Genomic DNA, 23153 nt, shown 5'->3' on the forward strand with positions numbered 1-23153 from the left:
TGTGTGAGGGCAGGGATGGGCTGTCACTGCTGTCCTGATGGCTGGCGCACAGCGGAGCTCTGAACCATTAGGGGGTGGCCTGACTCAGTGGGGTCCTCCTCCACCCAGCTTTAGTCTGCACATGGAATCAATCAGTCACCCTGGGGACGGGCCCCCAGTCTGTGCCCCCTTGGAGGGGAAAGTGGGGACAAGCAGTTTCCAAAGGGTCCTGGGGACTCCCCTCCCCGGGCACCTCCCTGCTCAGCCTCAGCTGTGGGGCTGCTGTCGGGATCTCCCTTCTGTAAGCCCAGCCTGCAGCAGGCCACAGCGGCCCTCTAAGTCCCCTGCCCCACATGGCTGGGGCAGACACTCTGTGGCTCCGGAAATGCCCTCTGCCCTCCCCAAACACGTGACCCGCGATTTTCCTTGAACATAGCACTTTGTGACTTTGACATGAACTTCAAATGCAGCTTCTTTCCTGTCTTCGCATCAAAGAAGGAGGTTGAGTCGCAGAGAAGCTGCTGGTGAGAGCCCGAGGGACACCAGGCCTCCCAGCCCAGGCCCCACTCCTGCTGGCCTCTGTGCCGTCCCCGGGTTGCCCAGGTGAGCGCCCGTCTTGGGGCCTTGTGCTCATGTCCAGTGAGCCCCAGGCAGAGGCTGAGTAAAACTGTCCCCAAGTGTGAAAGTGGCAGGATATGGCTTCCTCACCCCGCCCCGTGTCTGAGGTGGGGGGAGCTGGCGGGTCTCAGGCCTGGGGCTGAGCTGACTTCTTGGGCCCCGTTCCTCACTCAGAGCCAGCTCGCTGGTGCCGGGGACCAGAGACCCCACAAGTGGCCCATCCACCTTGACATCCACCGGCACATCCCCAGGTAAGAGATGCCCGGATGGGGCCACCCTGGGCTGATGGGCTTGTCTGCGGGGAGGGCAGCGTGCTAGCCAGGAGCCGAGGGCCTCTCCTGCCGACCGGGAGGGCCCGTGTCCAGCTGGAGAAGGACAGCACATTGAGGAAAGCAGCTGTCCCTTCAGATGGCCAGTGACCCAGGAGTGTCCAGGGGACACAGAGATGCCTGCTGGGTCCCTGGCCTCCCGCTTGAGCCCTGTCAGGGCTGCATGTTTGGCTTCAGGAGCAGAGAAGTTTCCGGAAAGAGCAAGTGTGTGCTCCGGTCCCTGGGCCCCATGAATGCGAGGGTGGCTAACGGGGCTGTGAACTTGAACCACAAATGCTGGTTCAAGTCCTGATACCTGGCGCCCTCTGAGGAGGGGCCCAGGACGGGCTTGGCCTACTTATCAGGACCCGGAGAGGAGCAAGGCCACTGGGTTCTGCTCAGCTGCCTGGGGGGCTCCATCTGCACATCTTGTTTGATTCACAAATATGGACGCCTTGGAGGTGCAGATCCTGACCGGCAAGTAAGGTCACCTGCCTGTGACCTCAGGCAAGGCACCCGCCTCTCTGGGCTTTAGGCCTATCTACAAACCCGTCATGGGGTTCTCCTATGGCTTAAGAGGGAGACTGTCCCCAGGGTGCCTGGCACATAGTAGGTGCTTGCTGCACATCTTGCTAGGATCCTATTGTTATCTTTGGCTCTGGGCAGCCTCAGGCCCTGGACTTCACAGTTTCTAGAAACCCGGGGGCTGCAGCCACCAGACCACTCCATGCTGACGGCTCTTGCCCTGGGCCAGGGAGTAGGGTGGCGGCTGTGCTCCATCGGGAGCCACTCTGCCTCTCCACATTCCACAGGGACAGTCGATGTTTTCTGGAGATATTTTTGGTCATGCCTGGGGTGAGGGGTCTTTGGACATCTCCTACACAGAGGCCAGGAGGGCCGCTAACCCCTCTATAAGGCAGAGGGCCACCCACGCTGCCCTGTCTCTGTCAGGCCCTGTCTTCCTCACTCACCCCAAGTTTTCCCATCTCCCTTTTAGGGTCCCCAGAGCTTGAGTCCCAGAGAGGGAAAGCTTCTTGGTGAGGTCACACAGCTCCTAGGACCAGGCAGTTGAGCTTGGGGTTAGTGGTGGTGGGGGGCTGGCTGGCTGCAGGGGGTCCAGGGACACTGTGCCGTCCATCAGCAGATTCTTGGTGCTGGATTTGGGATCCTGCCTTATAAAGCCTGTGGCCAGGAGCAGGGTGTGGTGCTGCTCTGAGCTGAGGGAAGAGCCCAGGCAGAGGCCCCTCGGGGTTGGTCCTTTCCTGTCCCCATGGCCAGTGAGTCAGAGACGCCTCTCACCCACCCTCCGTCCCCTCCCCATGACCCTGGACCCCATCAGCTGCCGGGGTGTCTCCACCCATCAGAGCAGACTGGAAACCTTTCTAGGTACCCATTATTGGTGGCCTCTGCTCGACACGGTGTGTATAGGGGACCTACTATGTGTCTGGCTGATATGGGCAGCGGAGAAAGACAAGGTCTCCACTGTCACCGTCATGTTCTGGTTTTGTCAACACATCGATGCCTGCATCGTGTCTTAGGTGGTGACAAAGCTGGGACAGGGATCGGGAGGGGAGGCCATGTCAGAGGGGAGGTCAGAGAGGCCCTTAGAGCAGGGGACTTTCAGGCAGAGGACAAAGGAAAGAGTGCCCAGGCAGAGGGCACATGTGGTGCAAAGGCCCTGAGGCTGAACTGTACCTGGTTAGTTCAAGGGACCTGAACAAGTAACACAGGGAGGCCGCACAGCTGGAGGGGCAGGGAGGGCAGGAGGTGACGGGCACGTCACACCAGGCATTGGGGGCCACGGTGAGGGGCTCAGCTTTTGCCCTGAGTGAGGTGGGAGCCCAGGAGGGCTGGAGGATGTGCTGTCACATGCTCTGACCAAAGCCCTCCTGCTAGGTCCCTTGGGATATATGTATAAAACACCCCTCACCCCAGGCGTGACCATATATAGCACCAGGGTTTGATCCCAGGGTGCTTAACCACTGAGCCACATTCCCAGCCCTTTTTAATATTTTATTTAGAGACAGGGTCTCACTGAGTTGCTGAGGACCTCACTAAAGTGCTGAAGCTGGTTTTGGACTTGCCATCCTCCGCCTCTTGTGATCCTCCCGGTGCCTCAGCCACTGGGATCACAGGCCTGTGCCACCAGGCCCGGCTCCCTTGGGACCTCGTTTCCTCTGTTGTATGAATGCCTCCGTGTCCCCTGTGGCCTCTCACAGTGGGCAGTGAGTGAGGTGTTTGGTGCTCGGCGTGTGTCCTATGGGACAGTGGACCTGTTCACTGCCCCTGAGTCACAGCCGAAGAGGCCACACAGATCTTCTCAGAGCCTTTCCTGGCTTTCCACAGCGACCTGAAAACCTCTGACACTCAGCCCCTTTCCTCTGTGATGCTCCGGGTCTCTCTGGGACAGACGCGATTTCCCGCTGCTGTTCCCCCTGGAGGACACCTGAATGTTGGAACTTCAGGCAGGTTCCGGATCCAAGTGTTTCTCCTCCTACCTCTTGGCTTGGGCTGAGTCAAAGCTGGTCTCCCGTGGCTATCCCTGGGGTGACCTAGGAGGGCCGTCGGAGAAAGACAATGAGAATCTCGGAGCTGGGAGCTCAAGAGGAGGGGGAGGGCCAGCCCAGGGTGTCTGGGTGACAGCTAACAGCTGGCTGAGAGTCCGGTGGCCTAAGCCCCAGGCCTGCTTGTGCCTCCTGACCCAGCCCTTGGGTCAGCCCAGGCAGGACTGGGCTGGGAGCTCCAGAGCTGGGTGTGCCCTGGCCAGGCCTGGAGGTGCAGGGACGCAGCTCAGGACAGGTGGATCCACGGGGAGGCTGCAGACTGGCCTGGCTCGTCTGAGAACTGCTGCTTCCTGCTGGCCTGGCCTGGAGACGGGCCTTGGCAGGAGGCCACGAGCCCACGTCTTGCCCTGGACCTTCAGCTCCTGCCTCTGGTCTCTCTCTGGTGTCCTCAGTATCTCTGGCCCCAGGGCCCCTGTGTTTTGCTGATGAGGTCGGGTCAGTCCGGCAGGGCACAGGGAGATGGGTGCAGAGGCGTGCTGGGCTGGCCCGGGGTCGGTGGGGGTTGTTATCATCATTGTCATCGACACGGGAAGGCTGGGGAAAGCCGAGACAGAGGGCCAGCTCCTGGGACACCCTGGCCACTCTCAGCCTGTGACCCTGGACTGGGCCCTGAGGACCAGCCTCCTCCCATCTCTTCGGCCTGACCCCCTTCCTGCTACCCAGGCTGCACCTGTGGCCACCCTGGGGCGGAACTTCTCAAACCGAGTTGCCGACGGCTTCCTGCCGCAGCTTCCTGCCCAGGGACCAGTGCCCCCCCCCCCCCGACCCGCCCACCATGTGCCTGGACAAGCCCCCACCTCGCTGCTGCATCCTGTACCCTAACCCTTGATCGGAGCTGCCAGGAAGGGCCAGCTGGATTGGGGGGGTGGGGGGCACTGCATGGATAAAAATATGGAGGCAAATTTGAAGGAAGCAAGAAACAGCCAGGTGGGCAGAGGGCGGGTGGGGGTAGATCCACTGAGATCAGTAGTGGGGACAGGGTGGGTCCTTGAGCCCAGGAGGCTTAGGAGCAGCTTACAGATGCTGGAGCTCAGCTCCTGTGGAAACAGATTGTGGGGTTCAGCCCACCACAGGCGCCCTGTGAGTTAGATCTGTATCTCAGGTTGTATTAATAGAAACAGTTGGTAGAGATCAAAGGAGGTGATGCCAGCACAGGCTGACCTCAGGCTACAGAGCTGAGCTGGGGGAGGGGTGGGGGTGGCAGAATGGGTAGCCACAGACTGGATGACCCAAGTCAGGGACAAGGCTGGGGAAGGAGGAGAGTAGAAAGGATCAGAGCAGGAGGAGGCAAGCCAGAGGGTTGCTGAGCTCCGCAGGGCTTCAGGGGATTCACTGGTGTCCATCACGTAGGGGACGCAGCATTGAGGAGGGCACTGAGTGCTTGCCTGGCACTACCACAGCTTGGGAGCTGGGATTAGCAGCGGGTGTAGACTGCCAGGCTGGATGAGAGTTGGGATGGAAGTCCAAGACCCTGAGAGCAGCAGATGGCCCTTAATGACATTCCCTACTTTCTAGGTGTGGTGGCACGCTCCTGTAATCCCAGCAATTGTAGAGGCAGAGGCAGGAGGACAGCAAGTTCCAGGCCAGGCCCTTAGTGAGGCGCTGTTTCAAAAGAAAATCTAAAAAGCCTGGTGATGTGGCTCCGTGGTTAAGCACCCCTGGGCTCAATCCCCAGTACCAAAAAAAAAAAAAAAAAAGATAAAAAATGAAAAAACAAAGAAAGAAAAAGAAAGAACAACTCTTCCCTGCCCCACTTCCTTTATCATTTTTTAGTGCAGGACATGCCTATCCCTCCCAGCTCTTTCCCGCTCAAATAAACAGGTTGAGTGGCAGTTTACGTACAGTAAGATTTCTCTGCCATCTGAGTGAAGTCTGAGATCTGACGAAGTCATGCAGCCAGGACACTGCCAGCTCCATCACCATGTTGCCCCAATCCCTGGCCACTCTGTGGTCAGCCCCTGCCCCAGGGAACCTCTGACTCCTCCATCCCCGCAGGTTTGAACTGAACCTCAGAGTCTGGCTTCTCTGAAGCCTTCCAGATGCCCCTGGGCCATCTCACTCACTGACTCCCATTGCAGGCTGCTCCTCTCTGCCCCAGGCCCATCCCTGCCCAAGGCTGGACACCCAGGGTGCATGCGGCTCTCCCGATCCAGATTGAACCCAGGGGTGCTTAACCACTGAGCCACATCCCCAGCCCGTTTTATATTTTATTTAGAGACAGGGTCTCCCTAAATTGCTTAGGGCCTCACTAAGTTGCTGAGGCTGGCTTTGAACTTGTGATCCTCCTACCTGAGGCTTCCATGCCCCTGAAATGACAGGTGTGTGCCACTGTGACCAGCCCACAAAAGCTTCTTGTACCCTTGCTTACACTTTCATAACTAAGAAGGGTACCTGAGGTCCTGTGCCCCAATATTAGCTCAAGCCCAGGTGGCCTTGCTGGGCCCACCTTAGCAGAGGGACGACTGGTAACTGCTATGGGGAGATTTTTTTCACCTACATTATATAAAAACTTACAAAGATACATAAAATAGAAAGAAGTGATTTCATGCCCCTTACCCACCTCCCATATTCTACAATTCACATTTTGCTCTATTTATCACAGACTGTTGATCCTCATTGTATACAGATCCTGTGTTTAGAGACCCTGTTTCTAAATAAAATATAAAATGGCTGGGGATGTGGCTCAGTGGTTCAGCACCCCTGGGTTCAATCCGGACTGGGAGAGCCGCACCCACCCTGAGAGTTGCTGGGATTACAGGAGTGCACCATCGCACCCGAGCTCGACAACAAATCTTAACAAGTCTGTAGATACATTATTTTTGTGGTACTGGGGTTGATCAATGCCTGGTGCCTGCGGGACAAGCACCCGATACCGAGCAACACCCCCAGCCCAACCACACATATTACATAAGGTGCCTTGAAACAGAAGGACACATAACAAGGTCACAGACATATCATACCTTGAAAATGTGTGCAGAGTCTGGTAGGAACCTAAATCTATATTTCCTCGAGGACTCTTGGTTCAGTGTTTGTTAGTCTTACAGTGATTTTTAAGAACTTTGAGTGACAAGTATCCTATCCACACACTGCTCCTTGAGCATCCTCCAATCAGGATTTGTTTTTGGATACCTTTCAAAATCAATTACAGTTGTCAGCACAAAGCCCACCTAGACATTCTGCATTCAGAGCAGTAACCAGGGATCCTGTGGCATAGTATGGTTCTTTCTTATTGAGGGTCGAATACAATGACATACAAAACTCTTAAGTGTAAGCCTGGCACGGTGGCCCATGCCTGTAGTTCCAGCAACTCAGCCCTGGCTGGGGATGTGGCTCAGTGGTTAAGCACCCCTGGGTTCAATTCCTGGACAAGACAAGGAGGAGGAGGAGGAGGAGGAGGAGGAGGAGGAGGAGGAGGAGAATTATTATTCTTAAGTGTACACTGAGTTTTTATTAATTCAGACCTATGTAGCTGGACCCCGTTCAAGATACCATTGTCACCATGACCCCAGCAAGCTTAGGGTAGGCAAATTTAAATCATCTGCCTTACCAGCTTATCTATCTACCCTTTCCCCAATCCCACATTGTTTAATGGTTATATTCAAGTTCACATTGGAGTTAAACTCTAATGTGTTAAATTGATCCCCTATTGATGGATATTCAGATTAGTTTACCCTTTGTAGAAACTTGTCAAGGAAGGGAGAGGGGCACGGCCAGGGTGGATTTCCAAGAGGGGAACAGGTAGAAGAGCAGGAAAGGCTGATGCGGTCCTTGGATGAACAAAGCTTGTTCCAACCTTAGAGCCTCTGCACACGCGGTTCCTGCTGTCTGATGTGTTCGCTGCTCCCAAAGTTTTTGGAAGGTTTTTTCCTCCTTATCCTTCTAATCTTGCCTTAAAGGCTGCCTCCTCAGAGAAGGTGACCATCCTAGCTAGAGTGACCTCTGTATCTTCAATATCATTCTGTTTATTTCCTTTATAATCCCGACTTTAATCTGCAATGCTTAATTGTGTTCCCGCCTCTGCCTATCACATGCCCCCATGTTATCATCGGAGGGGCAGGAGGAACCACGTCTTATGCAGCCATATCCCCAGCACCAGGGCGGGGAGGGTGGACACAGTAGAGTTCAGCTCGTGCTTGGGAAATGAAGGGTTGGTTACAGGTGGTGGGGCTCGGGGACTGTAGAGTGTCAGGTGGGTTCGGGACTCCAGATCTGTGTTCCGGGCGTCGTGGCTCCTCTCCAGTTGACTGGCACAAGGCGGGCTCTGCGCAGCGTCTCTCGGGCCTCCCCTGGACCCGATGGAGGGGCTTATCGATGCACCCCCCTCTGATCCACAGGGCCCGGCGAGGTGCGGGGCGCGCGGCCCGCGCAGGCCGGTGGCGGCGATGCCGGACCCCGCGGCGCACCTGCCCTTCTTCTACGGCAGCATCTCGCGCGCCGAGGCCGAGGAGCACCTGAAGCTGGCGGGCATGGCCGACGGGCTGTTCCTGCTGCGCCAGTGCCTGCGCTCGCTGGGCGGCTACGTGCTGTCGCTGGTGCACGACGTGCGCTTCCACCACTTCTCCATCGAGCGCCAGCTCAACGGCACCTACGCCATCGCGGGCGGCAAGGCGCACTGCGGCCCCGCCGAGCTCTGCGAGTTCTACTCCCGCGATCCCGACGGGCTGCCCTGCAACCTGCGCAAGCCGTGCAACCGGCCCGCGGGCATGGAGCCGCAGCCCGGGGTCTTCGACTGCCTGCGCGACGCCATGGTGCGCGACTACGTGCGCCAGACCTGGAAGCTGGAGGTGAGAGCGCGGGCCGCGGGGGCGCCGGAGGAGCCACGGTGCCCAGTCCCTGCGCGGTGCGGGGACTGGGGGTCTTCTTCGCCCGCCTGCGTGATGCTGATCTGATGCGTTTGCTTTGGAAGTCGGAGGGAGGGGGCCCTGGCCAGGGGCGGGACCTAGGCGGTGGCTTCGTGCTGGTGGTGGAGGTGGGCTGTCCCCCACTGCCCGAGTGCCGGAGCCAGTGATGGAAGTGTGGACCTGGAGAGGCCAGGCTTGCATTGGGGGCTTGAGAGGAGGGTGGGTGGCTGCGGGTGTCCTGGGGTCCGGCTGCTGGTGAGGCCCCAGGTGTGCGCAGCCGCCCTGCGCCAGGTGCGCAACTGCCCCCATCTTCAAGCTAAATGCGCGCTTGGGCCTAGGCTGGAAGACAAGGCCTGGGGCTGGGTGACTCCCTGGACAGATTAGGAAGGCGACCTTGGCGGGCGATGGGAGTGGAGGTCTTATGGGGCCAATCGGGAGGGCCCAGGAGACGGGAGAGGGTTTCCATAGCCAGGCACTTGAGACCCTTACAACTTTCCTTCCCTTCTCCTTCCCTAGGGCGAGGCCCTGGAACAGGCCATCATTAGCCAGGCCCCCCAGGTGGAGAAGCTCATCGCCACCACGGCCCACGAGCGGATGCCCTGGTACCACAGCAGTCTGACGCGCGAGGAGGCGGAGCGCAAACTCTACTCAGGCTCGCAGACCGACGGCAAGTTCCTGTATGTGGGGCCCGGGGTCTGGGGGCCGTGGGGGCTGGGGTTATTGACTAGCGTCCTGGGGCCCCGGGCAGACCCGACTATGCAGGGCGGCCTCCAGGGGACTGGCCCCGGCTCACCCGCGTAAAGTGGGTTGCTGTGCCCGTTTCTGGTGAGCAAAGGAACTTTTGTCTGGGAAAGTAGCTGTAATGGGTAGCCAGGCCTTCAGAGTTGGCGGGCCTGGGGGTTTCTGTCACCCACTTGGCTGTGGGTTTGGGGCGTGGACCCGAATTTCTGCCTTCCTCAGTTTCCTCTCTTTCATTTAACAAACATTTACTGAATTCTTATTGGGTGCCAGTCACTGAGGGCATGGTAACAAGCCACACAGACACAAGTGCCTGTCCTCCTGGGGCAGGTAGGAAAAAAGAAAAAAAAAAAACCTAATAAAATCTAGACTCTGCCAGATGGTGGTAGGTGCTAGGTGTGTGCAGGTGGGGAGGGGCTGGAGGAAGAGGCTTTCCCCAAAAAGTAACTTTAGAAAATTTTTCTATTTGATCTTTTTATTTTAATTTTTTTTAGAGAGAGAGAGAGAGAGAGAGAGAGAGAGAGAGAGAGAGAGAGAGAATTTTTTAATATTTATTTTTTAGTTTATCAGTGGACACAACATCTTTGTTTGTATGTGGTCCTGCCAGGCGAGCGAGCTACTGCTTGAACCACATCCCCAGCCCCTATTTGATCTTTTTAGATGTACATGTCAGTAGATTGTGAAAGAAAAGTGACCACAACACTCAGAGCAACCAAGAGATCTTTATTATAGCAGTGCAACAGAGGAGAAAAGAGAGAAAGAGGAGAGAGAGAGAAAGAGAGCAAGAGGGAGACAGAGAAAGCAAGAGAGACAGAGAAAGTGAGAGAGAGAGGGTCCCGGCAGGAGGGAGTTTTTATAGCCCACATCTAATGAGGTCTCTGGGTCTGCAAGCTGCCTTGTTGGCACAAGGGGGGTTATGTGTTTGGCCTTGAGCAGAGGGTTGAGTGTTCAGCCTTGAGCGGGGGCTTGGGCGTTTGGGCTTGAAGCAAATAGTTGATAAAGAACCAGACAGAGGGTTTGAGAGGCCAGGTCATCCTACAGCTAACTTTGTTTGGCATGCCCTGCAGACAGCTTACTCAGCCTGTCCTGCACCTAACAGATCGTATGTTGACATGTCATACTCACATGGAGTACGACTTCCCATTCTTGTGGTTGAACATGATGTGGAGTTTCACGAGTTGTGTGTTCGTTCACATACGAACTAGGAAAGTGAGGTCCCATTCATTCTATTCTCTTTCCTGTTCCCAGCCCCCTTCCCTTCATTCTTCTTTGTCTAATCGGAGGTACTTCTAATCTTTCCTATCCCCATCCCTTATTGTGTGCTAGCCTCACATATCAGAGAAAACATTTGGCCTTTGGTTTTTCTGGGATTGGCTTATTTCACTTAGCACGATAGTCTCCAATTCCATCCATTTACCAGCAAATGTCACAATTTTATTCTTTTTTATGGCCGAGTAATATTTCATTGTGTATGTGTACCACCTTTTCTTTACCAATTCATCTGTTGGAGGGCCTCTAGGTTGGTTCCATAGCTTAGCTATTGTGAATTGAGCTGCTGTAAACATTGATGTAACCACTTCACTGTGCTGTGCTAATTTTAAGTTCTCTGGTGTATGTCAAGGAGTGAGATAACTGGGCCAAATGGTGATTTCATTCCAGGTTTTCTGAGGCATCTCCATATTGCATTCCAGAGTGGTTGCACTAATTTGCAGTCCCACCAGCAGTGTATGAGTATACCTTTTTCCCCACATCTTCACCAACATTTATTGTTACTTGTGTTCTTAATAATTGCCATTCTAATTGGAATGAGATGAAATCTCAGTGTAGTTTTAATTTGCAATTCTCTGATTACTAGAGATGTTGAACATTTTAAAAATATACTTGTTGATTGATTGTGTTTCTTCTTCTGTGAAATGTCTGTTCACTTCCTTTGCCCATTTATTGATTGGTGTTAAGTTTTTTGAGTTCTTTATATATCCTGGAGATTAATGCTGTATCTGAGGTGCAGGTGCCAAAGATTTTCCCCCATGTGGTAGACTCTCTCCTCACGTTCTTGATTGTTTTCCAAAAGGTGACTGTGAGTAAAGAACTGAAGGGGGAGAGGAGGGACCCCTGAAGGTCTAGGGGTGTAGCTCAGTGGTAGAGTGCTTGCCTAGCACCCCAAAAACAAGACAACAAAATCCAAACCAAACCAGAAGACAGGAAGAGACCGAGCAGCTTATAGCTGAAGGTGCTCCGGGAAAGCTGGATGTCAGGGGCAGAGATCGGAGGCAAGGATTTATTTGGCATGTTCTGGAAACATGGAGGAGGCCAGTGTGCAGAGCCCAGTGAGGGAGAGAGTGGAAGGAGGTAGGTGGCTCTGACTTTTCCTGAGTGAGGGCTTGCTCTCTCCAACTGTCCAGTAGGGGACAGCAGAACCCACCCCAAGGATAGAAGTTCACAAATTAATATGCATCAAGCCATAGTGTGGTACCAGACAGATGGGAAAATGCACTCCTGTCAGTGTGTGCTTGTGTGTCTATGTGTGTGTGTGTGTGCATGTGCGCATGTGTGTCTCAGGCCCAGCTGAGACAGTGTGGCTGCTAGGTCATGAAAGATTCTCTAATGCTCTTAAAATCCTCTGGTTTGAAAGCCCGGCCGGAGCTGCCACTTTCCGGCTTGGATGTGAATTCTGTTGTGTTAACAGATGTTATCCAGATGAGAGCCGAGGTCTCTCAGGCCTCGAGATACAGAGAAACAGAGTTACTGCCCCTCTCCTATGACCCCAGGAAGTCCAGGGTCCTCCCCCAAATCCATGGGGGTCAGTTCCCAGGGCTTCCCTTCTGGTACTTCTTGATTTGAGTACCTACCCAGAGGAATTCCTGCTGTCACCCGCTTTCCCTAGGGCTGGTCCCTCTTCTGGAGCCTGTCCTCTTGGAGGAACTGACCTCCTTCCTCAATTTTTCCCACCCACGTGAGGCCTATGCAGATTGTCAGCACATCTCCCAAAAGATAAGTCCCCTCTCAAGATTCCGCTGGCAGCTGATGAAATAATACTTTTTTTTTTTTACCCTAACTCATAGATTTAGGCTGCACAGTGAAGTGACATTTCCAAGGATTTTGAGGGACCCTTTGATTGATTGCTGTTTAAAAGCTGCTGCAAGACAGCTTTTCAATAACTTTTGAGTTAGGGCTATTTTCTCCAAGGGAAAACCTTTGCATTTGTATCAGTTAGCTTTTGCTGTTTAACAAACTTCCCCATGACCTATTGGCTCAGAGCAACACGCAGTTGATTACTTCTCACAATCCTGTGAGCAAGCTGAGCAGTTCTCATTTGGGTTGGGACCAAATACGTTGGGACGGCCATGCTCAGTGATGGGGATGAGGGACGAGCTGGCTGTGGAGCCTCATTGCCCACTGGGCTAGCCTGGGCTCATTCACATGGTGCAGGTTGTAGGTTTCTCAAGAATAGCCAGATGGGCGAGTTCCAAGACGCAGTGCTTCTCAGACCTCTGCGACTGATGTCCTCTTGACTGCAGCAGGTCACATGTCCAAAACCAAAGTCACCGCGGAGGAGGGACTACTCAAGGGAGAGGGGTGAAGATGGCGAGTTTTGTAGCCTATCAATCAGAAGATTGGAGCCAGAGGGTCACGATGAAGGCGTGGGCATCTTGAGCATGGGCCAGCACTGGGGCCAGCTTTCTTTCTGTTTGGACGGTGGACAGCAGGACCTCCACCTGGGGTGTCTGGAGCACTCCACCTCCTCATGCATGGAGATGCTGGGCCACGTGTCGCATCTCCTTGACCAGATGCTGCACCCCCGACCGCAGCGGTGATGCTCAGATGTCACTGACACTGGGTGGCAATGCGCACAGCCCTGCCCCACCTGCTCACCAGCACGGCACCTGCTGGGGGTCCCTCAGCTCTCTCTGTTACTGCAGCGCTTTCTTTCCTCCTCCTCTGCTTCTCCTTCATCAAATATGAATTCCTCTTTCCCTTGCTCTTGTGGCTGGGGTGTCTTCCTCTGGCTTCAAGTCCCCAGTGTGGCTTTTCATCTCTGCCTTGCTCTTCCCTTCTCCTCCCCACCTCCTGTCCTCTGAGCCTGGCCATCTCACACTCACCCCCCCCCCCATCCATGGAAGGATCCGCCCCTCCCATGGCTTAAGCGTCCCCACGTTCCCGGGGCAGGAGGAGCAGGAGGGACCCCGAGTCCCCAGGCTGGCTTCAGCGTCAGCCGTGACGTGGCTTTGACCTGTTTGTGTCTTCAGCTTCCACATTCCAGTCTCTTTGACCAAGGATTCTACTGCCCCAAGGAAAAGTGGGCCAGCAGCAGCCCTGGCTGGCTTGGAGTTGGCCAGCCAATGGGGAGGCGAGGACCTTAGGAAACCCAGGGCCAGTGGCTCCGAGCAGCTGTCAGCACTGTCGGGAGGCACAGAGGACCAGCGTTGGCTGGGGGGAGTGGCAGCTGGGGGGAGCCTGGATCTGGGCATGGCCAGTGGCATGGGAAACAGCTGGAAAAGTGTCAGTGTGAGTGACGGTGCCTCATTCTAGGGACTGTCCAGAGAGCAGGGAAGGAGACGGGGAGCCAGGCTTTGGACAGAAACCAGTCCCTGAGGCTGAGAACTGCACGGGCAGCCTGTAGACAGTGGGGGCTGGAGGTCAAGGTGTCTGCGCCAGAGCCCCATGGGAGGCAGGGCAAGAGGGACATCCCCAGCAATCCCAGGGCGGGTGGGGGACAAGCCTGCAGCTGGCCGGTTCTGGGACAGGGATTCAGGGTGTGGTAAAAGATACCTGCCCCTCAGGCCTAGAATGATGACCGGGCCACCACGAGCTTGTCACAGTGGCCCTCCCTGTGTGGTCTGGGTAGAAATGACTTCCACATCTCCCCAAGAGACTGGTTTTAAATCTACCTACTGCAGGCTGAGTGTCCCCTGGGAGGTGGCTTTGCATCTGCCATAGATGGCCAACTGTCCGTTGGTACGAGTCTCAGTGAACCTCCCCGATGGCTGGGTGCGGGTGGTAGAGGACCAGGTGGTCCCCCAGATGCCCACCCTGCGGCTGAGCATCCAGTCATGGGTGGCCGAGTGTCCACTGTGGGTGGTCAGTAACCCCCATGAATGGCCACACGTCTGCCCCTGGACAGCCGTGCGTTGCCCTGCAGACCCAGCTGCTGTCCTCCTGACTGCCTCTCCCTACAGCCTGTCAGTCACCAGAAGGCGCAGAGGCCGAGGGAGGCCGGCCTCGTCTTCCCCAGCCTCTGCCACTTCTCCAAGTGGCTCCAGGGTATGGAGCCCTTAGGGTGGTGTATGGGGACCAGAGGCACAGTGGGGGTCTCCCAGGTGACGGTACGGTGACATCCCTCCTCGCCACCCCTCCAGGCTGAGGCCCCGGAAGGAGCAGGGCACATATGCGCTGTCCCTCATCTACGGGAAGACAGTGTACCACTACCTGATCAGCCAGGACAAGGCCGGCAAGTACTGCATCCCCGAGGGCACCAAGTTCGACACGCTGTGGCAGGTAGGACCCTGTTCCGGGGGGACGCCATGGCCCTCGGCTCCCTGGTGGGAGGGCCCTGCCTGACACCTGCTCCCGCAGTTGGTAGAGTACCTGAAGCTGAAGGCCGATGGCCTCATCTACTGCCTGAAGGAGGCCTGTCCCAACACCAGCGCCAGCGCAGCGGCAGGTGAGTGGCACCCGGGGCTGGGGGGGCACGAGGCCCCACCCCTCCCTCACTGTCCCTTCTGCTCCTTCAGGGGCCGCTGCACCCACTCTCCCAGCCCACCCGTCCACGTTCACGCAGGTGAGTCAGCCGGGTCCTGGGGCTGGGGACTCAGCGCTGGGCGGGCGGGCTCCGGGGCCAGCGGGCGTGGAGAGGGGTTGCCATGCAGCAGGTACTGGCCTCAGGAGAGGGGCTGGGCACCCCGGCTTGGGTCCCACTGACTGCTGCCGACCCTGTGATCTCTAGGCTCAGAGACGGGTGGACACCCTCAACTCCGATGGATACACCCCTGAGCCAGGTGAGCTGGCAGAGGTGGAGGTGTGGGCGGTGTCCTCCTGCCCAGCTGAGCAGGGTCCAGGGCTGGGCTGTGGCCTCAGCAGGGGAGGATGAGGCCAGCCTGTGGCCCTGGCCCATGCCCACCACACCTGCCCATGCACCTGCGTGTCCCAGTGCGGGCCAACCCAGGGGACAAACCCTGGCCACCTGGGGACTCCCTGTGGACAGACCCACATTTTTGGAGTGCTTACCATGCGCCGGGTGCCTGTCACATTCCCTGGTTGCTGTGTGAGAGTTCCTTGAATCCCCCGAGGGCCCTGGGAAGTGATCCTGGTGATTGGCAGAGGGGAAGGGGCAGACAGGCGGCCAGGGCTTGAAACCGAGCAGAGCCAGCTCCCGGGTGCTGTCTCAGGTGCTCCCGAGTCCCACGTGTGGGTACACACCAGTGCACATGGGTGCGTGTGGGTCTGTGCTCCGTGGGTGTGCACACGGGCACTCTCCTCCAGAGGACTCAGTTGGGAGGTACATACCTGGACCCAGGCAGGCCCAGCCCAGGTGTGCACACATGAACACACACACGTGCACACTCCAGCTGGCACCCCCTGGGGATGTGTGGCTACCCCTGCACGTGCCTCCTGAGTCTCTTCCACATGGCTTCACGGGGCACCCTCAGATGTGACAGGAGTGTGTGTGCAAGTGACACTCACAAGCATACACCTCCTCATGTGCATCTGCATCCTGCCCGTGCCGGGCCGTGTGTGTCCAGGGCACCTGCCTTGCGGGGCTGAGGCTGCCCCGCCCTCCCCACCCTGCCCCCCTCTCTGCCTCTGACCTGGGAGCACCCTGTGTGTGTGCCCAGCACGCCTGGCGTCCTCAGACAAGCAGCGGCCGATGCCCATGGACACAAGTGTGTACGAGAGCCCCTACAGCGACCCCGAGGAGCTCAAGGACAAGAAGCTCTTCCTGAAGCGTGAGAACCTCCTCGTGGCCGACATTGAACTTGGCTGTGGCAACTTTGGCTCAGTGCGCCAAGGCGTCTACCGCATGCGCAAGTATGGCCATGCTTGATGTCCCCTCAGGGACATCACTGTGCTGGGGGCAGTGGGAGCAGACTCGGGGACAGGGGCTGCTGCTTGCTGGAGGAGTCCCCGGAAAGCTCAGGATCCTGACAGGCAGCGAAGGTCACGGGCCTGGGCCAGGGAGAGCGTGGGCCAAGCTGTGTTGCCTCAGAGGCCTCGGGGTGTCCCAGGGGAGCTGCAGAGAGGCGCCCATGTCCCCCCTGCAAGACAGGGGAGGGGCGGGGGCTAGGTGGCTCTCTCCAGCCGTGGGCAGCTCCCAGTGGGGCCCTGGGCTGTGCGCTCTGGGGGGCAGATGCTCCCCGCAGCTGGAGAGAGAGTGCCTTGGTGACAGTGTCCACTGCACGTGGGGGGTGGGAGAGGGACAGGAGGGCAGGACGTGGCCGACCCAGGCATGCGCCCCCCATCGCCCGTGCCCCGGGCAGGAAGCAGATCGACGTGGCCATCAAGGTGCTGAAGCAGAGCACGGAGAAGGCGGACAAGGACGAGATGATGCGGGAGGCGCAGATCATGCACCAGCTGGACAACCCTTACATTGTGCGGCTCATCGGCGTGTGCCAGGCCGAGGCGCTCATGCTGGTCATGGAGATGGCCGGCGGCGGGCCCCTGCACAAGTTCCTCGTGGGGAAGAAGTGAGTTGGTCCCAGCACCCGCGGGCCACCCAGGCTGGGGCCCCATCCCGTCCACCCTCCCAGGGCCACCCAGGAGAGGGTCACCACACTGACACGGGGGAGTGTGGGCAGGCCAGCGCACACCAGCCTGGTCATGCACGCCCACCCTGACACTCACACTCCCGCCACCAGCCCAGCTTCGAGTCCTCAGCGCCTCCAGGTGCACCTCAGTGGCATCAGGGCTGGCCCATAGGGTTCCTCCAGGATTAACCGAGTCAGTACTTTCAGAGTGATCAGATGGCATCGGCACAGAAGCTGTGTAAACACCAGCCCATCCAGCTGCCCAGGTTCTCTGGGTCAGATTCATGGCTGTGGAACTGCCGATCGTCGATTATCTATAATTGGAAGCAGCAAACGGCAGCCGCAGCTTTTTGTACTGTGTGGTTTTACATTTTTATTTTGGTTTTGGGTACTGGGGATTGAACCCGGGGATGCTCAACCACGGAGCCACATCCCCAGCTCCCCTTTTTAAATTCTTGATTTTTAAAAAATATTACTTTAGTGGTCAATGAACCTTTTATTTATTTATATGGGGTGCTGAGAATCAAACCCAGTGTCTCACACGTGCTAGGCAAGCGCTCTACCTCTGAACTACAACTTCAGCCTCCTCCCCCCTTTATTTTGAGACAGGTTCTTGCTAAGTTGCTTAGGGCCTCGCTAAGTTGCTGAGGCTGGCCTCAAACTTGCGGTCCTCTTGCCTCATCCTCCCAAGCTGCTGGGATTATAGGCGTGCACCACTGTGCCCAGCAGTTTTATATTTTTAAAGAATATAAAAAACAGGGCTGGGGCTGGGGCTCAGTAGTAGAGCGCTCACTTAGCATGTGCAAGCCCTGAGTTTGATCCTTAGCACCACATAAATAAAATAAAGGTATTGTGTCCAACTACAATTGAAAAAATATAATATTAAAAAAATATATAAAAAACAAAGTGTATATGACAGGGACCATATGCAGCTGACAAAAGCTAAACTATTTGCTATCTGGTCCTCTACTGAAAACTTCTGTCATTTCATTTGTGATCGTCATGCCCACACTCACGGCCACAGACCCGCATGTGCAGGCCCACCGGGAACATTTTTGCTAATCCCTTCTCATGAGCATACATGCCTTCACCCTGTGTCCCCAGGCACACATTTGGTCATTGAACAAGTGTTTGTTGGACAGGTTTTGGTGACAGGAACTATTATAAGCACTTGGGGTCATCAGTAATAGAAGCAGTAAAGCCCCTGCCCTGTATTCTGGTTGGAGAAGAGAGCAATGAATAATAATCAGGAGAAAATACTGAGCATGTTAGAAGATTGATTCTGCAGGAGCAAGGAGCTGAGCAGGTCAAGAGGGTTGGGTGTCTGGGTGGAATATGAATTTTGAGTAAACTGAGGGTGGTTGCCAAGCACAGATCTGCAGAAGAGCATTCCAGAAAGAAAGCACAACCTGTGCAAAGGACCTGAGGTGAGCTGAGCCTGGTATGGTGGAGGATCAGTCAGGAGGGAGCTGATGTGGGCTCAGCAGTGATGGGTAGAACCATGTGGGCTGTGAGGAGTTCTTGGACCCGGTGGGATCCCTGGGAGGCTGTGAGCTGAGGGACACCAGGGCCTGAGATGCAGGGAGGTCAAGCCTTGGGAGACAGCAAGGAGGGAGCCCTGAGGCCTGGCTGTTTCCCCAGGTGAGTGATGCTGGGGCCTGGGTCAGGGGGCAGAAGCAAAGGCAGAGAGAAGTGGGAGATTCTGGAGAGACTCTGAAGACAGTGGATGTGGAGGAGGAGGAGCTGGGGGCAGAAACAGGACAGAGGTGCAGGGAAGATGGGTGGGGAAGATTGGGCCTGTGTGCGCCCAAACACCAGGAGCCCGGCTTTGGCTGTATTATCTTTGAGATGCCTATGAGGTGCCCCCATGGGCACATGGCCTAGGCTTGAGGATTGTCACATATGGGTGATACTAATAGCTTCCAGAATGGCAGAGGGTTTTGTCTGTTTTTCTGCCAGCTGTGTCCCCAGCCCATGCCTGGCACACAGCAGGTGCTCAATAAGTGCCTGTTGAACACAGGGTACTCCAGCCCCCACTCAGCTGGGTCAGAGGTGGGCTCTGCCTCCTGGGAACTTGGTCTGTCCCCTCCCAGCTGACTTGCTTTGCCCTACACCCCAGGGAGGAGGTCCCCGTCAGCAACGTGGCGGAGCTGCTGCACCAGGTGTCCATGGGGATGAAGTATCTGGAAGAGAAGAACTTCGTGCACCGAGACCTGGCGGCGCGCAACGTCCTGCTGGTCAACCGGCACTATGCCAAGATCAGCGACTTCGGCCTCTCCAAGGCCCTGGGGGCGGATGACAGCTACTACACCGTGAGCCCCTGCCCCATGATCCCAGGTGGGTGGGCTGGCGGAGGGTCCCCGCGCCCTGTCCTAGCACAGTCTCCCCCTTGCCAGGCGCGCTCAGCCGGGAAGTGGCCGCTCAAGTGGTACGCGCCCGAGTGCATCAACTTCCGCAAGTTCTCCAGCCGCAGCGACGTCTGGAGCTATGGGGTCACCATGTGGGAGGCCTTCTCCTACGGCCAGAAGCCCTACAAGGCAGGCTGGGCAGGGGCGGAGGGGCGGCGGGCGGGGAGGGTCGGGACGAAGAGGCCCTGGTCACTTACCCGTGCCCTCCGCCCTGGCTGGTGCAGAAGATGAAGGGCCCCGAGGTCCTGGAATTCATCAAGCAGGGCAAGCGGATGGAGTGTCCCCCTGAGTGTCCGCCCGAAATGTACGCACTCATGAGCGACTGCTGGATCTACAAGTGAGTGCCGGGGGCTAGGGGGGCACCTGCGGACGGGGAACTGGCTGGACCACTCCCTGGGCCTGGGCGGGAGGTCCTGGGCCAATCAGTTAGTGTCACCACAACTCCACCCAAAGATCCTTCCCCAGCGACAGCCTTTCCCACACTCAGTGCCTTGGGTCCCCTGCGCCTATGCACTGCTCTCCATAGCATTGGCCATACCAGGCGGCAGGGGGCCACACCCAACCCCTGCGCAGTGGACTGGTCTCCCACCAGCCACCACACCACCCGTCTGCACTGCTCCAGCGACCCCATAGTCACCCCATACACGCCAATACTCGGGACGCAGAGAGATTCTCCAGGATCTAGTCCCTCCACCCCACCAGCCACCACCTACCACCTAGGCCACACCCAGGGACCCAAACACTCAGCATTGTCACCTCCCCATACGGAACATTCCAACTCCCCATCAGACAACAGCTAACACCCAAACTAGCTGACGCCCTGCTCTGGTCATGCGACAGGGGGACAATGGGACATTTGATACCCCGCTGTCCACACTTGTGACATTCACTCTGGCACACTCACAGTGTCCAACAGACCCGAGAGGCTTGGTCCACCCCTGCCCCCTCGTGCATTAACTCGGCCTCCATCAGGAAGCTCATAGGCCCCCATGCCCAGTGCATGGACAGCTGGGGAGGCCGGCCCTGTGGACTCACCACAGACACTGGACCTAGCTCACCAGTGGCCTGGCCCTCGGCAGCCCTGTACTTCTGCATCTAGTGCAACTGCTCCCCTTGGTGCTGTGACATCCCTCAGCCCAGTTCCTGGCCAGCTCAGCAAGTGGTGCCCCATGGCCTGGCTCTGCAGCTCTCCTTCCAGGAGACATTTGGGTGACACATAAGTTTCAGTCCTCTGGCCCCCGAGACCCATTTCCAATAGCCCCACTCATTTTTGGAGCCCTGAGGCCCGCCACAGCCAGCCCCAGGCAGGACCACCATCCGCCTGGAGTGGGGCTGAGTGTGGCCTGGATCTCCCCCATGGCCCGCAGGTGGGAGGACCGTCCCAACTTCCAGATGGTGGAGCAACGCATGCGAACCTACTACTATAGCTTGGCCAGCAAGGCTGAGGAGCCTGGGCAGAATGGACAAGTGGTGGAGGCTCCATGCGCCTGAGCCAGCCCAGCCCAGCCCAGCCTGTGGACCCCTCCCCAGCTGCCTGCCTCTGCCCTCAGCCATCCTAGGACCTGCAGAGTGCTGAGGCCAGCTCAGGTCCTCTCCCCCGACCAGCACGGCTGTGAGAAGGGACACTGGGCCTCAGCCCCCCTCAAATTCCCCACCTGGTCCCTGTCCTGTTGGGCCAGGGGAGGAGGGGAGCCTGGGAGGGGAGTATGCAGACTGGTCCTGGGCTGAGGAGCCATCTCACTGGGGGGGCCATCCTTGGGACCCTGAAGTGGGAAGGCTAGAGGCCTTCGGTGGCTGGACTGTAATGACTGGAATAAACTCCTTTTCCCTTTTGCTCCAGTACCTTCATCTTTCCTGGGGGGAGGCCAGGAGACTGGAGAGGTTGTGGGTCACTGGAGGGAGTTAAGAAGTGTCCCAAAGCCAGGCCTGCGAGGGACCCAAGGAAGACGGGGCTGGTTTCCCACTTCTGCCCTTAGAGCATCCTCACTGGGGGATGGGCTGAGGCAGAGTGGACAGGCAGAGCCAGGTGGTGTGGGGCCCTCCCTGGATTGGCAGCAGGCGGTGGGCAGGCTCCCTGGCCGTGGACATCCCATCACCTGGAGGGATTTTAACAAATACCACCTCGCCCCAACCACTGTGGACAGGGTGTATCTCCTGTCTCCTTGGGCGGTTCTAACACCAGCCCTGTGCCCTGGCTCCCACCTCCCTCCCTGGACCCAGGCAGCCACAGCTGGGGTCTTGCCCACCTGGTGCCCTTATGCCAGCTCAGCCCTGCCCCCTTTGCATTTCTTTTCTGGATGTGCCCCCAGCTGCTATTGGCTCCCCCCACAGCTCCCAGCCAGGGCCTCATTTCCTCTGCCCGGCTGCTTGGTTCAGGGGAGGGTAGGTGCCCGCTCAGAGACAATGAGAGGCCAGGAGATTTGCTGGGGATTCTGGGGAGGCAAACTTCTTTTTACTCATGGCCTAGAGCCAGGCCGTCTGGACGGCCTGTGGCCATTTTGAGGGGCCACAGGCTCGGGCCCTAGTTGTTGTATGGAGCCCGAGCCCAGGTGGTGGGCTGACATAGGAGTACATGGTCGAACCAGGACACTGGCTCTGAGACAGTGCTGTGAACTCTGTGCAGATCTTGTTCTGATCCCACCATTTACTGTTGAGTTTTAATATTTTAAATGTAAACTTTAATGAGCACATTTTATTACCTATCCTTTAATGAACTTTGTCATGACAGTTAATTTAGACAACCCCAGTAATATCACCAGTCAGACCCTGCTGGCTCGGCTCTGTACTTTGGTTTTGAGAGTAGATTTGTATCGTTGGGGATTGTTTGGGGGTCTCTAGCTCCCACCAGACTGTTGATAGATTAGATTCAAAACAGGTGAGAGCGCAGTAATTATAAAGACATGGAACTTGAATTTTTTGTTTAAAGTTTTGTGTTTAAAATTTTCTTTAAAATTTAAAACAGCGGTGTCTTGAAACTAATGACAATTTTTTTTATAAATACATATTTATATTGAACTATATCACTGAATTTGAATTCTAAAGTGCAAACATTGTTTTTAAATTGTTTAAAAACTGATGAATAAATCAAGAAAACTTACATCCGTGGTGTAACCTAGTGGCTTCGTAAATTTTGCAATTTGCAGATTATTTTCATTAAAATTTCATTATTTTTATTAAAATTTACTTGTTACTGAACAATGATGTTGTTACATAAAATATTACAGACAGTAAACACATTTTGATTTTATTTTATGGTTATCATTATTATTTGTTTTATTTCGTGATTATTGCTGAAAACAAAAAAATTTTAATAGGAAGGAGGTGTTATAGAATAATCCACTTGGTGTGAAATACCCAGGGAACGCTGATTGGTTCAATGGTGAATAACCGATGAGAGAGGCGCAGTTCCACTACAGCGCCACCGGGTGGCACTGTTCCACAGCTAAGCCGGCTAGGCTGCTTGCGCGTTGCCCTCACCTTTGCCGCTACCTCCGCACAATTCCCGGAGGCTAGGGCTGCTCTGGGAGGACCCTCCCTGTCGCCACCGGCTCCCAGGGCCCACTTCTTCCCTGTTCCCTTTCCCATCCTGGGCTCTGAGCTGCTCCCCCTCAGGCGGCTTCTCTGGGTGTCACCCCGCCCCCATGCAGTGCTGCTGCTGCCTGCTGTCCCCAGCTCCGGCCTTCTCAACCCTTGGAGGAGAAGGCCCAGGCCCATGCTCCTCCCCAGTGGCCCTGTCACTGTGGGTGATGCAACCATTTGGGGGGACACAGGAGTGTGTGGTGCGGCCTCAGAGACCAGGGCTGGGGCTGGCCACCAGGGAGCCAGCTGTGTCGGGGTGGTGGCCTGTGCAGGACCAGGCGCCCTAGAGCTCCAGGTCGAGATTCTGGAGGCTCAGTGGAAGCCAAGCTCTGGCTGTGACCTGTGCAGGGTGGCCCCTGGGGGCTGTTGCTATGGG

General features: G+C 56.4%; 1 protein-coding gene across 1 annotated transcript; it reads left to right on the forward strand.

Moving 5' to 3' along the window:
* Window positions 1-457: 457 nt before the first annotated feature.
* ZAP70 (zeta chain of T cell receptor associated protein kinase 70) lies at window positions 458-21952 on the forward strand. Its single transcript, XM_081265390.1, has 14 exons — window positions 458-582; window positions 772-848; window positions 7804-8253; window positions 8827-8987; window positions 14406-14544; window positions 14623-14710; window positions 14781-14827; window positions 14993-15044; window positions 15882-16074; window positions 16524-16730; window positions 18910-19102; window positions 19187-19327; window positions 19423-19535; window positions 20566-21952. The coding sequence occupies exons 3-14, from the start codon at window positions 7852-7854 to the stop codon at window positions 20687-20689; spliced, it is 1860 nt and encodes a 619-aa protein (XP_081121516.1). The 5' UTR covers window positions 458-582; window positions 772-848; window positions 7804-7851; the 3' UTR covers window positions 20690-21952.
* Window positions 21953-23153: the final 1201 nt, after the last annotated feature.

Source organism: Spermophilus citellus (assembly GCF_964194105.1).
Source record: "Spermophilus citellus genome assembly, chromosome: 13".
In the NCBI taxonomy this organism is placed as follows: domain Eukaryota; kingdom Metazoa; phylum Chordata; class Mammalia; order Rodentia; family Sciuridae; genus Spermophilus; species Spermophilus citellus.